Consider the following 13345-nt stretch of genomic DNA (forward strand, 5'->3'; position numbering starts at 1 on the left):
TACTGAACTTTTTACTTGCCTGCCCAGACCCGGAGGAAGGGTTAGGGTGACAGTTAAGTTATTACATGCGACCAACAACAATATTTAGCCTTGGACACACTTATGTGCGGGCAATGCAGCAATGTGCACCTTGGCTGCACGTATTCCAAATGGCCAAAATGAATTTCCATCTGTTCCTGTGCTTGGTCACATGTAGCATCAGCCAAAAACAAAACACAAATCCAAAAAAATTTAACATAACATTGAAAACATTTAATAAGAACAAAATAAATTTTGTTCTTCAAAATGAAATGTTAAAGAACAAAAAAATAAAATAAAATTTAAAAAACAGAAAAGGTAGGCATAATGGGACATCACTGATTGGATGATGATTGTCACAAAACAGGCAGACGGCTGGTTCTAATTGCAGCGGGTTTTATTAGCACAGCTAAAAGCCCACAAAGCTAAATCACGGTCAAGCAGGCAGAGGTCGATAACGAGCATGGGAGCATCGGAGCAGAAACAGGAGTAGTCAGGATCCAGGCGAGACACGGGGCAGGTAGCAGGCAAACAGAGTCAGAGACAAAACCGGTGAGGAAAGCAGAAGATCCTATCTGGCTATAACACTCAGTAATGCAGGCAGAGTGACACAAACAATACTTCACACTGAGCGAGGCTCAGTGCAGTGCTTAAGTATGCTGTGATTGATTTGGCAAATGAGAGTCAGGTGTGCAGCACTCAGAAACTGCACGGTGGGGTTGCTGGGAGATGTAGTGCAATTTTAACTCTCCACCGATGACCAGAGGGGGAGACAGAGCTCTGACATCTGACAATGTTCACCTATTCAACCGGAAGTCATTTGGCATAGAAAATCTTCTGATAGACAATATGGTTGTGTCAGAATTCCCTACTCACTATATAGTCCGGACTATATAGTACAAAGTGCGTTCGCCATTCTGTTGTGTTGTCCAAATCTACAATTCCAAAATTGAGTGCCCTAGAAATTTCCCAGAAGTCTCTGTGAAAAACCAGTGTGTATTGATGCTCACTAGATTGGCGAATAAAGACCACAATGCATTGCAAAAAAATGTATTTAAATGAAAATTTTTTAATAACCATCAACCTTTTTGTCTTCAGAAGACAGTGGATTCATATATGATCATCGCAAAATGCTCATTTCAATTAGATTTGAACTGCATAAAATCGATGACGTCATATTCGCCGTTTAAAAAAAAAGAAGACGTAATGAGCATGGTGTCCGAATTGCTTTTAAGATCCAGGGCACTACATAGTCCTGCACTATATAGTCTTTTAGGCTTGAGGCCGCAGCCCCTGCAAAAGCTGGGTGATTGTACAATCAGCTCTTCACCACAGTCTCCACCACAAAACATCCTTATTCTTTCCCTCTTCTTTAAAATTTTAACATTATTTTTATTTAAAAATCATCATCCAATCAAAACCTCCTATGCAGCTTCCATGGAGAACATCTACAACACTTCACAGGCAGTATTTAAGTAAATTAGATCATTTGACAATATTTTTCAGTTAATATGACCAAAAAAGCATCCTGTCATCATCAACCTCATCATGTCAACTGTGTTTTGTTAACATTGTGGTGGGCAATAGTGTTACAGATTGTGTTTTTTTCCCCTTGTGCCTTTAACTCTGCTGCCTGTCTCACATATTTGAGCATAAACTTTGCCACAGGCAACTTCAGTGTTGTCTCATTTTCTGTGAAGTGGTTGAGGACCAGAAATACATCTTTTTGCAGGACCTTTTGGATTATTTAACAGCAGCTTGAAAGAGGAGCCAAGCATAGGTCATGTGAGCCAAAGTAAAATTATGGATAAAATTGTTTGGATAGTTCGCAGCCAATCAAAAAGCTCTCCCACATCATCCCTGTTTGACAAAGTCCAGGCCAGTTTAGCTTTCAGTTGAGACTCCTTCCTTTTGGAAACAAATGAACAACAGTGAGAACTGAATTTGTTTGGAACTGTTCAACAACATACACAAGATAAAGGGTTATTTACATCTTAAATGATAGTTTGCTTCTGTGTGTTTTTGTTTCAGGTCCATTTTAACACACGGTTTGTAATGAAAACCCTCATGACCATTTGCCCTGGGACGGTGCTGCTGGTATTCAGCATCTCTCTTTGGATTATTGCTGCCTGGACCGTGCGTGTGTGTGAGAGGTGAGTGCATAAGAAAATCCATTCAAGTGTTTTGAGTTAAAAGGGTGAAGGCATGTTAGCCTTTGAATTTAACAAACTCTGGTTTGGGACTCTTTTACAAAAAAAGACGACAAGTTCTTTAGAAATGGAAAATCTGGTTAAAAAACGAATTAAAACTGCATTTCTGTATTCTACTTTATACAAGTAAAAAGATGTGAGACTAAGAGGAATGTACGGTAATCACAATTCCTATAACCTATACATAAAATCTGTATTCTTAATCCTCTCTGTGTAATATAAATTTAATTTAGAGGATCCACTACAAAAAAGTCCAACAAAAATACCAGAAAAGTTCTTTATTTGTGATGAAGGTAAACCAAACCTCCATATTTTGTTCCTGAGTTTCAAAAAACCTTCAAAGATCAAATTTTGCAGTTCCTCAAATAACCTGTAGAGCAGGGGTCTGCTACTAGGCTGTGGAGCCACGTGTGGTTCTATTAGCCACGTGCTGCTCTTTAATCCCTCCATTGTGGGTGTTTGGCTTTAAAAAAAGTGGTTTGGAAAAAAATAGTTTAGTAGTTATTTAAGACAGGATGTACTTTAATTTGAAATGTCTTGCTTAAAAAGTGAAATACTGGATCACTTAACAAAAGTTCTGCAATCTGTCAAGTTTAAAATTATTAGTTTAAATCAAATCAAATTTTTGAGTTGAGTTAACCATTATCTCACAATTTTAATTTGATACAGACGGATCAATTTAAATGTAACAATTCTTTTGTTAATTGATCCAAGTTTATGTTTGTTCAGTGAAAATAAATTGAAAAAGGCTTAATGGACACAAAAATTAAAATGAGCTTCGCAGCTCTCATTGGGTTTTGTTCAGTAAAAAACTGGCCCAAATGTTTTTTTTTTAGCGTCAAAGGTTGCAGACCCCTGCTCTGGAGGCTGGTTTCTAAAGGGAGCAAAATCCTATTACTCCCATACTGAAAAGGTCAATTTTCTTCAATAAAATTACCATCTTTTTCTAGTTTGATTTCCCTTTTTTATTATGTTGTTGTTCACCTTTCGGCTTACCCTGTTAGGGGTCTCCAGAGCGAATCAGCTTCCACTGATTCGCACTTCTGGTTCGGCAGAGATTTTTCACGCCGGATGCTCTTCCTGTGGTCATTGTGTTAATCAGGGGATGGTGGAGGAGTAATTTCTGTCTTAGTGGATCCCAAATATGTGAGATAATTTCTCAAGTTGTTTATAGAAAATCCTAGGACATTATTGTAAATTAATCCCTTGTAAACAGATTTGCTCATTGCTGCTCACAGCTCTAGAGTGAAAAACTAGTGGTGGAATTAACTAATGTGGAAAAATATTTGTTTAAGTGATAAATTGCAGTTATTCTTTTGTATTTTTCCTTTTTTTCACTAATGCAGAAGTAAAAGTGACTTTAAAAAATGCAAAATATCTTCCGATTTTCATAGAATTTGCAGTTAAAATTAACTCTGTATCTCTCCATCTGATATAAATAAGTCAGTGATTGTTTTTGCACATAAATTTAACACTAAAAGGAATTGAATGTAAATGCGACAATAACCAAACCACACATGCAGCTGTGCAGGGTGGTCAGGTTTCTTAAAGCCATGCGTTGGTTTTCCCTTCAATAGGAGGGAGATGCTGCACTCAGCCTGGAAGTTGAGGAGTTTTCATTTTTGTGGCTTGCCGTCTGCCCACTACACTTACTGCTCTACACACTTCCTCGTTCTGTCTGGACCCGTTCTCACATACACAAACACACAAAACACCGAGTCATACACACACCTGCTGTGCTCTGCTCTCTTCTCTTCACTCCTTCTCAACTCATAGCTGGCTTGACTCTTAAAAAAAGCCATGCTGCTCCTGTAATATGTTACATTACGACTTCAGCTGTCACAGCAGACGGGATTTCACCAAATAAGGCTCTGAAACATTTTTAAGATAAATGTTAAGACACTGAAAATGAGATATTATTTCTTGTATTTCATATTCAAAGACTGATCATTCATTTTTAGAGTTACTTTATCTTTTTATACGATGTGAAATGAATGATTTAGGGATTCTTTTTTCAGATAGGAGATAAAAGGTTATGGGCTGGCTGTTGAAAAGCATTTCTTTGACTTTCTAAATCCGATTTTTAAATTATCATGAGAAAAGATGAAAGAGTTTCATGCAGGGCTTTAAAAAAAAGATCTGAAGTTCAGTGGCATGGTATAAAACCCACATTCAATGTATCTGCTGCAAACATTATAGGCAAAATTCCTTAGCTATTTTGTTGAAAAAGCTGCAGCTGGTTTGATTGCCAGGGCAACTGTTGTAAGTGAGCCAGAAATGGTAGGGTAGGAGAAATTGTGATGAATTATGTTCCATATCAGACAAAAATTGCAGGACTCATCTTTTAGTCATGACACCCATATTTGCAGACGAACCCAGGCCAGCCATGTTTTCCCTTATTATGAAATCGTTTTCTGTTGGCTGACTTTATCCGTTTCTCCCCAGGTATCACGATGCACAGGATGTGACCAGCAACTTCCTGGGAGCCATGTGGCTTATCTCAATCACTTTTCTATCTATTGGATATGGAGACATGGTTCCACATACCTACTGTGGCAAAGGAGTTTGTTTGCTAACAGGCATTATGGTCAGTACATTTCCTGTCCTTCCTCTTTCTGCCTTCGTTTCACCCTCCCTGAGGCAGTGTCCTTGTTCTGTTCAAAGGTCAACAGATTAGAGTTGATGCTGTCATTTGTGAGCGAGAGGGGAAAAAAATCTGCCTGCGTAACGTGGGCAATCCTCTCTGAATTAGCCTACATCTGTGCTTGTGTGTTTTGGGTACGTAGGCGTGCAAACAAGAGCATGTTAGGGCTCTGAGTGTATTTCAGTGTGTGTTATTCCCTCGTCTGTCCTTGTTGCATAATGAAGGTCCTACCTTTCAATGTGCCATGTCCTCCCACTCTCGCCTTCTCAATTTGTCGGTCCTTTTTTTCTTTCTCTTTTTCCTTACTCTCACATTTTATCAAATTCTTTCTGTTCCTCCATCTTTTCCTTCTCTCTGTCTGTCTCCCGTTTCCCTGAGGCCACGCATTTATTTCTATCCGCCATCCATCTGCTAGTGTGAGTGTTTAAGCCACTGAATTTTTCTGCTTTCTTTACAATGCAAAGGGTTCTCTCCTTCCCCAAAAATTGTTTTTTCATCTAATATCTGCCCTCAGCTTTTAGTCTGTTTTACATCTATGTTCCCATACCCTTTTCTTTCATTCAGAGTTATTTGAAGACCCGCTCCAACGTTTTTGGTGTTTTTAACAAGTCACTTTTCTGATTATGGAGGACACATATAAAGAAAATTAGGCTCATATTTGCATTTTTAGTTGTTCCTTTATTCAAATCTTTGTGAACCAGGAGCAGGCGAAAAAAATGCAATTTAGAAAAGATTTCATTTGTGATGTAGAGAATACGCTGAGAGGGCCACAAGGTCCCTGCTCCACTCCATTCCAATGCACATTTTTGTTGCACTGGTAATGTTAGGCTGGGGTTGTGTGGAGCTGTCAACTAGCAGGAGAGAACATATGGATGACAGGAAGTAGAGGTGGGATTACTCTGCGACAACAGTCCCTCCTGCAACTCAGAGGCGAATTTCTGATGAACTCCTGCCGCTCTGCAGAAACTATGTCCTAGAATGCAACACTTTTCTTTTTTATTCGAGCAAAAAAATGCATAATCATAAATAAAAGACCACTGGGAATGTTTTTTTTACCATTGATTAAAAAATGATGAGAGTGGGACTTTGAAAATGCAAGAAAGTAGTTCAGCTAAATGTCACACAACCTCAGAATTAAACGTGTCTGTGACTGTGCCAGCTTTTTCTTCATGTTTTTACAATCAAAATGAAAAGATTGGAGCTCCATAATGTCATGCTGTCTTGGAATCCCAGTCTCACTCGATGTGGCTCATGTGTGAAGATGCCACAAGGGAGAAAAGTGAGAGGGTAAAATATTTAAAGAGAAAACAAAGGTTTGCAACTGTTCAAGTAATGCTATACTGACTTTATTTTCATTTTTTGCAACTCTTTGACTCAAGGTTACTTTGTTCCATTTTTTACATTCCTTGCAAAAAACAACTTACTTGCTTGGATAAAGGTGACTTTTTTTATAAATGAAGTCAAATAAAAAAAAAAGGGGAATTCAAAAGAAATACTGTCATTCGTCCGTTTACTGTTGCCTCAGCAACCATTGATTTTACATCAGTCCTGTATATTTTTATGTTTGAAGAAACTATTTGAACGGTATGCATTTTAGGCAGATGAAAAACTTGTTGCAAAGATTTTCTTAAAGTCTACTAAATATCCTAAATATAAAAAATCTGAAATTTTGCTAAATGTTCCTTTTGAATTAAACCAGAAAAAAACGGTTTAGGCTGCATAAGTGTTCGTGCACACCATTGTAGTGTTACATGCATACAACATGTGTGTTAGCAGATAAAAAACGCAGATGGATTGTTCACTGGAAATGTCATATTCTCATTTATGTTTCCAACCCTTCACAATTAGATGTACATTTCTAGGCATTTTTGGATCAAGAAAGTAAAATTGAAAACATTTTTTGCAACTATAGACTCAATGTTATAACTGCTCTACAAGAAAATCTGCTTTGCACAATTGTTTGCATTTAAAAAAATGCATGCATACATTCCAAAGGACCGTGCTAAAAACTATTCACATGCAGCAAAAATCTAGACATGTTATTCTTTTTTAGTACTTTGATAAAATGCCAGATTACATTTACAAAAGGTTTTTAAAAAAACTACATGGTGTGCTGCTAAGCTACAGTAAGGTAGTGCGATAATTGATGTTAAATTACAAGTGGACGAGGTGCGGCTCGTAATGTGTTCAAAAATGTTAATTTGTGATTGAGGTTAAAACCGAGAAATACTTGTCCTCTTTTTAATAAAGAAAAAAACACTGTGAATGCAAGTAAACATGAAAAATGAACTTCTGCATGGTTATGGTCAGCCTCATAACCACTAATGTGGTTACGAGTCAAATCACTTCCTCATTTATTAATTCTGTTCAGTGTAAGCTCCGCTGGCCACGGCATGTTTTGCATGCTGCACGGTTTCAGATCAATCTAGGTCAAAGGAGCCTTTAGTAGGCAGTAAAAGCAGAATTCAAAGGACAGCATGCTTTAAATGTTAAAAAAATAGCTCAAATCCAAAAATGCAGAGACACAAGATTGTCAGCACCACTTCTGGACAAAACAATTTGCCACAACTCATTTGTTTGTTCGTCACCTGATGGGGTGTCACACCTATATGTGTGGTACATACAATAAATGGATTCTCGTCCTTTAGTGAGCTGTGGTAAGGCCGACTAAATGACGACCTAAAGACAATCCTGCAGCTATGCTAAACTCTGCATACAAAGGTGCAAACCGATAATGCCATCTCTGCATTTTTCTGCCATTGTCGTCACATAATTCCTCTTAATAGGGTCGTCCAGCTGCTGCCCTCAGCTTAGCGTTTGAGGCTTTTCTTTAAAAACATCTTTTCAGCACCTCTTTAAGCAATGTAATCAAACTGAGGGTAGAGGTCAGTGCAGCACAAATTGGTTAGGGGTTTTGATCTATCACAATAGAGATAGGATTCTGTTTTATAGTTGTTAAGCCCTCATAAATTACATTTTAAGATAAATACGAAAAAAAAAGAAAGGGAACATGAATAGACATTTTTCCTGTGCTGCAATTTCAAACCTTTTAAAAACGTCCACATTCTTGTTCTAAGTCTGAATTTATGTGCACAAAAAATATGCTTAAAAAGTATTTAAAGACCCACTCCAATCATCTTTAGATCTATTGTAAAAGCGTTTCCAGTGGGCTTTTAATAACGATTATGCCGTTTTTCGCAAAAATCTAAAAACACGTCGTTTTTTTAGGACATACATGCAGCTTCTGCAGAGCGTCAGTTGTTCATCAGAAATTTGCCTATGAGTTGTGGGCAGGACTGTTGGCGCAGAGTAAGCCCGCCCGCATTTCTGTTTGTCAATGTGTTAACACCCTCTCCTGCTGACTTACAGCTCCTCACACCCCCAACCTAACATTACAGTACAACAGAAATGGCAATATTAGCATCAGAATGGAGCAGAGAAGGGTGCTTGTGACTTGCCGATTGTAGCTTCTACATCAAAACTACAAGCTTTTTCAAATAGCATTTTTTCGTCGGCTCTTGATTCACAATTTGCACTTTTTAGCTTAATTTTCTTTACATAGGTCCTCCATCTTTAGAGAAATGCTACAAGAACATGTTAAAAACACTAAAAACACAATTTTCATAGAAGTGGGTCTTTTAGAGGCACACATTCTTTGAAAAAGCAATTTAATTATGATTTGATTTAAATAGAAAAAATCTCAAAGGAACTTTCTTTTATTTTTTTAATGATTTTTTTGTAATTGTTTCTTTTGATGTGCAATAAATGATTGATGTGTATTCCCAACCCTATATCTACCAAAATCTCACTGTCCATTCTCTCACCTGCTTTTCTCTCTGTGTGGTCCAGTAAATGTGAGGATAAACACACTTTCAAAGACACACGCAACCTTTTATTCACCTGTTGAATCATCCAATGGAAGTTCAAGAAAGAGTACAACTCTTCCTGTAAAGTGCTCACATACACCCCCGCCCACACACACTCACAAAAACACACGTAGACAGACATAAAACAAGGGGTGGATACAGATTATCTCAAACCCATTTCAACAGACTGCATCCCCCACACAACACCGGCGCAGAACCTGACACACACACACACTCACTCAAGACTCCCACACACCCTCTCCTTTCCTGCCACACGCACAAACATGCTCTCCTCAGAGTGGTCAGGGTTGTTTTTTTTTATTTTTATGCTCGTCATGCTGTTAGTGGGCATAGGGGTAGACAGTAAAAGATGCGTCTTCTACCTGTGAGAGACAAGATGCAGCAGTTTGGAAAACAGCGTGGAGGGGACTTTAGGGAGTGAGAAGGGGGCCGCTAGGATGACAGGTTGAGGCAGAAAACATGATGTGACTTTTTTTGTGCTTCATTGAGAATTACTGTAATGAGTTTTCTATATAAGAATATCTCACTGATGTTACTATGACAACATGTGAAGGGCCAACAATATTGGAATATACCACTGTCCTGAAGCCTACTGGGGGTGTTTCAGGTGTTGTTCTGCGCGTGTGGGTGTGTATTGTTGCCAATGGGTGGATGGTGGAACAGTAGAGTGCTATCAAAAGCTGTTAACACAGCTTTTATCCTTTATAGCTCTCTAGCCAAAATTGAGTCATGGTGGATAATGTGTTGTGCAGTTATCAGCAAAACATAAAATCTGAAAAAGTGGACCTCATGATTGTGTTTATTAAAGATTGTGCTAGAGGATCGTTTTTTTATTGGTAAATATCTATTAATAGTTGCCAGTACTTTAATAAAAGACTAATAAAACGGCCTATGTGTTCACCATCCATGCTCTGCAATGATATATGTGTCCTCTTCAAAAACAAATTCCATGAAAAATTTGTTTTAACATTTTTCCATCTCATGTTTTCTTTCTGTATTTACTAAAGCTTAAGTTTCAAAATTGGTAATCCCAATATTAATATATTTTTAGCAGAGCGAGTTTATATACACTTAAAAAATAAGGTAAAAAAGGAATGCTCAAATGTCTGTAAGACCAGGATGCACAGTGTGATTTCTAGGAATCAAAAATACTGAGGGGCCATTTTAAAGCCCTCCTTTACCTTTAGTATATGTCCAAAAAAGGATTAAATATTTTAAAGATCAATGTTTTTGTATAAGATTTATACATTTACGGTCAAATTCAAGTCTTCATTTATGAAAGGAAAGAAACAGTATATAGCTGTGTTTTCATTGACTATGAAATTGCACAAATTGGATTTGCAATAATAAATTTGCCTAATGGAAACACCACAATTTCGGAAAAAAAAAAGTTTTGGTGCTTGGAGGAGGTGTTTTAGAGGCATATCAAATTTGACATATTTAGCAAAACTGCAAAGGAGACACTTTTTTCAAATCAAAGAGTTATGTGACCAATAACTCTGCCCAGGTAGCCAGTAGATAGCGATGGCAATGCACTTACTGGTAGGAACTGGGTGCCTTGGGCACAGCAGGCACCACAAGAGGTCCCACATCATCACACAATTCATCAAAAGTTGAGCGTGCCATGCAGAATTTTTGGATCTACAGCTCCTCTGTAAAATGACCAACCAAAATTTCCCGAAATCGCTTCATCCGTAGCTGCTCCCACGTGTAAGAAGCTTGCCGCTCCATGGCCTGAATAAAACATTGATATCTCCCTTGATAGAAGATGATGAACCCTTGGTGCCGTGGCAGAAATTAAATTTAGCTGCTCTAGTATTGTTCACATCTGACGCCATGTTTTTGAATGACTTATCACGTGAGTTGGTTTGTGTTAATCGCATAATTATGATTTTAATGAAACTGTTTGTTATAAAATTTTGCGGACATGAGTAATGGAAATGCAGCTATTGAGGTTTTATGCCTAAATGTGTAAAATAAAGACACTTCCCTTAATTTAGTTTAAAATATAAGAAAGAAAACCTGCAAAAACAGAAGTTAGGCTAAGTAATTAGTGTGAACTTATCTAGTGCCTGTGAACACACACGCTGATTGCGGCTCCATTGCCATGCATGCTGGCAACCTGTGATCACCAGAAGTAATGTTGGGCTTAGTGTCTTACCCAAGTACACTTTGAAACACGGGCAGGCTGGGCAGAAAGTGAACCTGTGATCCTCTGATCAGTGTTGGCTCCTCATCCGCTTCACCACAGCCACACACAACTTTAAGAAAAGGTTTATGGAAAAAATGTCACTTCTAAAGATGTGTAGAAATATTGATAGTATATTTTATAAAGTTTATTAATAACTGTCTATGCATAAATTAGCACAAATAATATACTTAAAAGGAGTTTAAAGTTCTACTTAGAATCGAATTATCATAAAACAAAAAAGGGGAATAATTAAAAGCATAATCTGTATTAACACAGATGGGATATGTAGACTTTATTCTAAATATGTTGGCATATTAACACTGTTAGTGACAACTAGGATTAGAAAAGGCATGGAAGGATTGATAGTATTCTGGCCACACCAGTTAATATTTAAATCTAAGCAAAAAGAAATATGGAAAACAGAAATATTGCTTATTTTAGAGTTTTTTTTTTTAGATTAGTAGTATATTCCAAAAATTGCCTACATGCACTGAAATGTTGCAGATTGTATACAGCAAAGATTATTTAAAAAGTCAGTGGTTTTGACTAGTTTTTTTCGCAAAGCATGTTTGCTGTATTTCCAATGTTTTTAACACTTCCAGATTCATTTCCAGCACAAGAATCACAGCTGAGCAAATCGTGGTACAACGCTGAGCTGCATCATCTCAATATAGCGCTAATGAGTTTGTGAACTGTAGCCAGTTCTTTGCTCTTTTCATTTAAAGCTTGTGCCAATGTACAGTATACTAAAGTCCCACTCTGATCATCTTTTGATCTGTTGTAAAAGTGTTCCTAGTGGTCTTTTAATTATGATTATGCCATTTTTAGACAAAATCCAAAAACATGTGTCGTTTTATAGGACATATTTTATGCAGACAGCAGGAGTTAATTAGCGCTGAGGGCTGGACTGTTGGCATGGAAAAAGCCCACCCCCATTTCCCATTATCCCTTTGTCCATAACCATGGAGCTTGTGTCCCCCCTAAACCTATGTCACTGCTACAAGCTTTTTCAAACTACATTTTTTGTCTGCTCCTGATTCACAACGATTTGAATAAAGAAATACTCAGAATTGCAAATAAAAGCCTAGTTTTCTTAATGATGTCCTTTATCGTGAAAAAAAACGTTACAAGAACATGTTAAAAACACCAAAAACACCATTTTCATTCTTTAAATAATCTTGTCTATAATCTATCAGATGAAGATTCATTAAATTTAATATTTTTTTGCACAGGGAAGTACCACTCAATATTTTTGAATGACATTGCAGCTCAGGTTACAGTTAACATTAGAAAATGATTGAAAGTGTTTGGTACATAAAAACTTTGTCTTCCAGTCAGCACAAGTCTTCTCATGTTCAAACACAAGTGAAAGCTTGATTTGTTTGTTGCTGGAATGGACAGGACAGCTGCAGCCAGCCTGGAGTGGAGATGTGTAACAGTAATCCTTCCGAAAGGCAAGGTCATCTCCCTAGCACTTGCTTAAATGGCTCACTGGTGATTATGGAGACTGGATAGCTCCCTAAAGGACGACATACCTTCACAGGATTTTTGTCTGGTTGTACTCACAACGCTCGTAAAAACACAGAGGGGATAAATCTTCCAAGTTACCTGAAATTACTTTTGTTCTGTATTAACTTGTGTGCTCCATTTATAGGCTTTAACCACCACTGTTTTTGAAATAATTGTTTTGTAAAACATTTTAGAGTTTGGTAACAGGTGAGTGACTGTGAAACTGCAAGAAACGGTGAACATGATAGGAGTTGAGGCAACCACAAAGTGATACCATCACAAAACGTATATCTGTTTTCCTCCAACAAGACCCATCATTCACAGAACTACAATATCACACGGAAGAGTAGTGATCGTGACCATAAAACCCACTATAAAATGTTCAATGGGGAAACACATTAGGTGTCAAAAGGGGGTCATTTTTCATCAGGTACCTTCTCTCCTCCTGCCGGCTTTTAGTAGGATAGCAGGTCAGGAGCATTTTTGCCTTTTCTATAGTTCAGAGACCCAAATCTATCATGTTGCTTTGATGTATTTTTCCTGCCTTCTATTTCCTATAGCTTTAAAGTATCTATAATATAATCTTTATATTATGTAATTCATAGGTTGAATAGAGCAGTTGCATTTCAAATGTTTTTTGCTTTCTTTCCGCCTGTGGGTGCTTGCATTGTGTATGTTCTATGGAGGAACTGCATTTGGAGTTGAGCATCCTCCTCCCTTTCTTTCCCCTGGTGGGGTCAGCTGTGTGAACAGAAGTGTTTGATAGTCCTTCCATCAAAAAGTTCTGTGGTTTGACTTCCAGCTCTGCCACGCATCAAGGCATGTGTCAAGAAGACAGTGCATGCCCTTAATGGTCCCACAAATAACATGGGTTTGAGCAAAAAGA

General features: G+C 37.7%; 1 protein-coding gene across 1 annotated transcript in view; it reads left to right on the forward strand.

The window, feature by feature from the left end:
• LOC101156116 (small conductance calcium-activated potassium channel protein 2) overlaps positions 1-13345 on the forward strand; it is a 78198-nt gene that overhangs the window by 44490 nt on the left and 20363 nt on the right. The window contains exons 5-6 of the mRNA XM_011485308.3: positions 2050-2171; positions 4674-4815. Of these exons, the coding sequence (XP_011483610.1) occupies positions 2050-2171; positions 4674-4815 (264 nt within the window). The remainder of the gene's footprint in view (positions 1-2049; positions 2172-4673; positions 4816-13345) is intronic.

The sequence above is a fragment of the Oryzias latipes genome, chromosome 16, assembly GCF_002234675.1.
Source record: "Oryzias latipes chromosome 16, ASM223467v1".
Taxonomy (NCBI): domain Eukaryota; kingdom Metazoa; phylum Chordata; class Actinopteri; order Beloniformes; family Adrianichthyidae; genus Oryzias; species Oryzias latipes.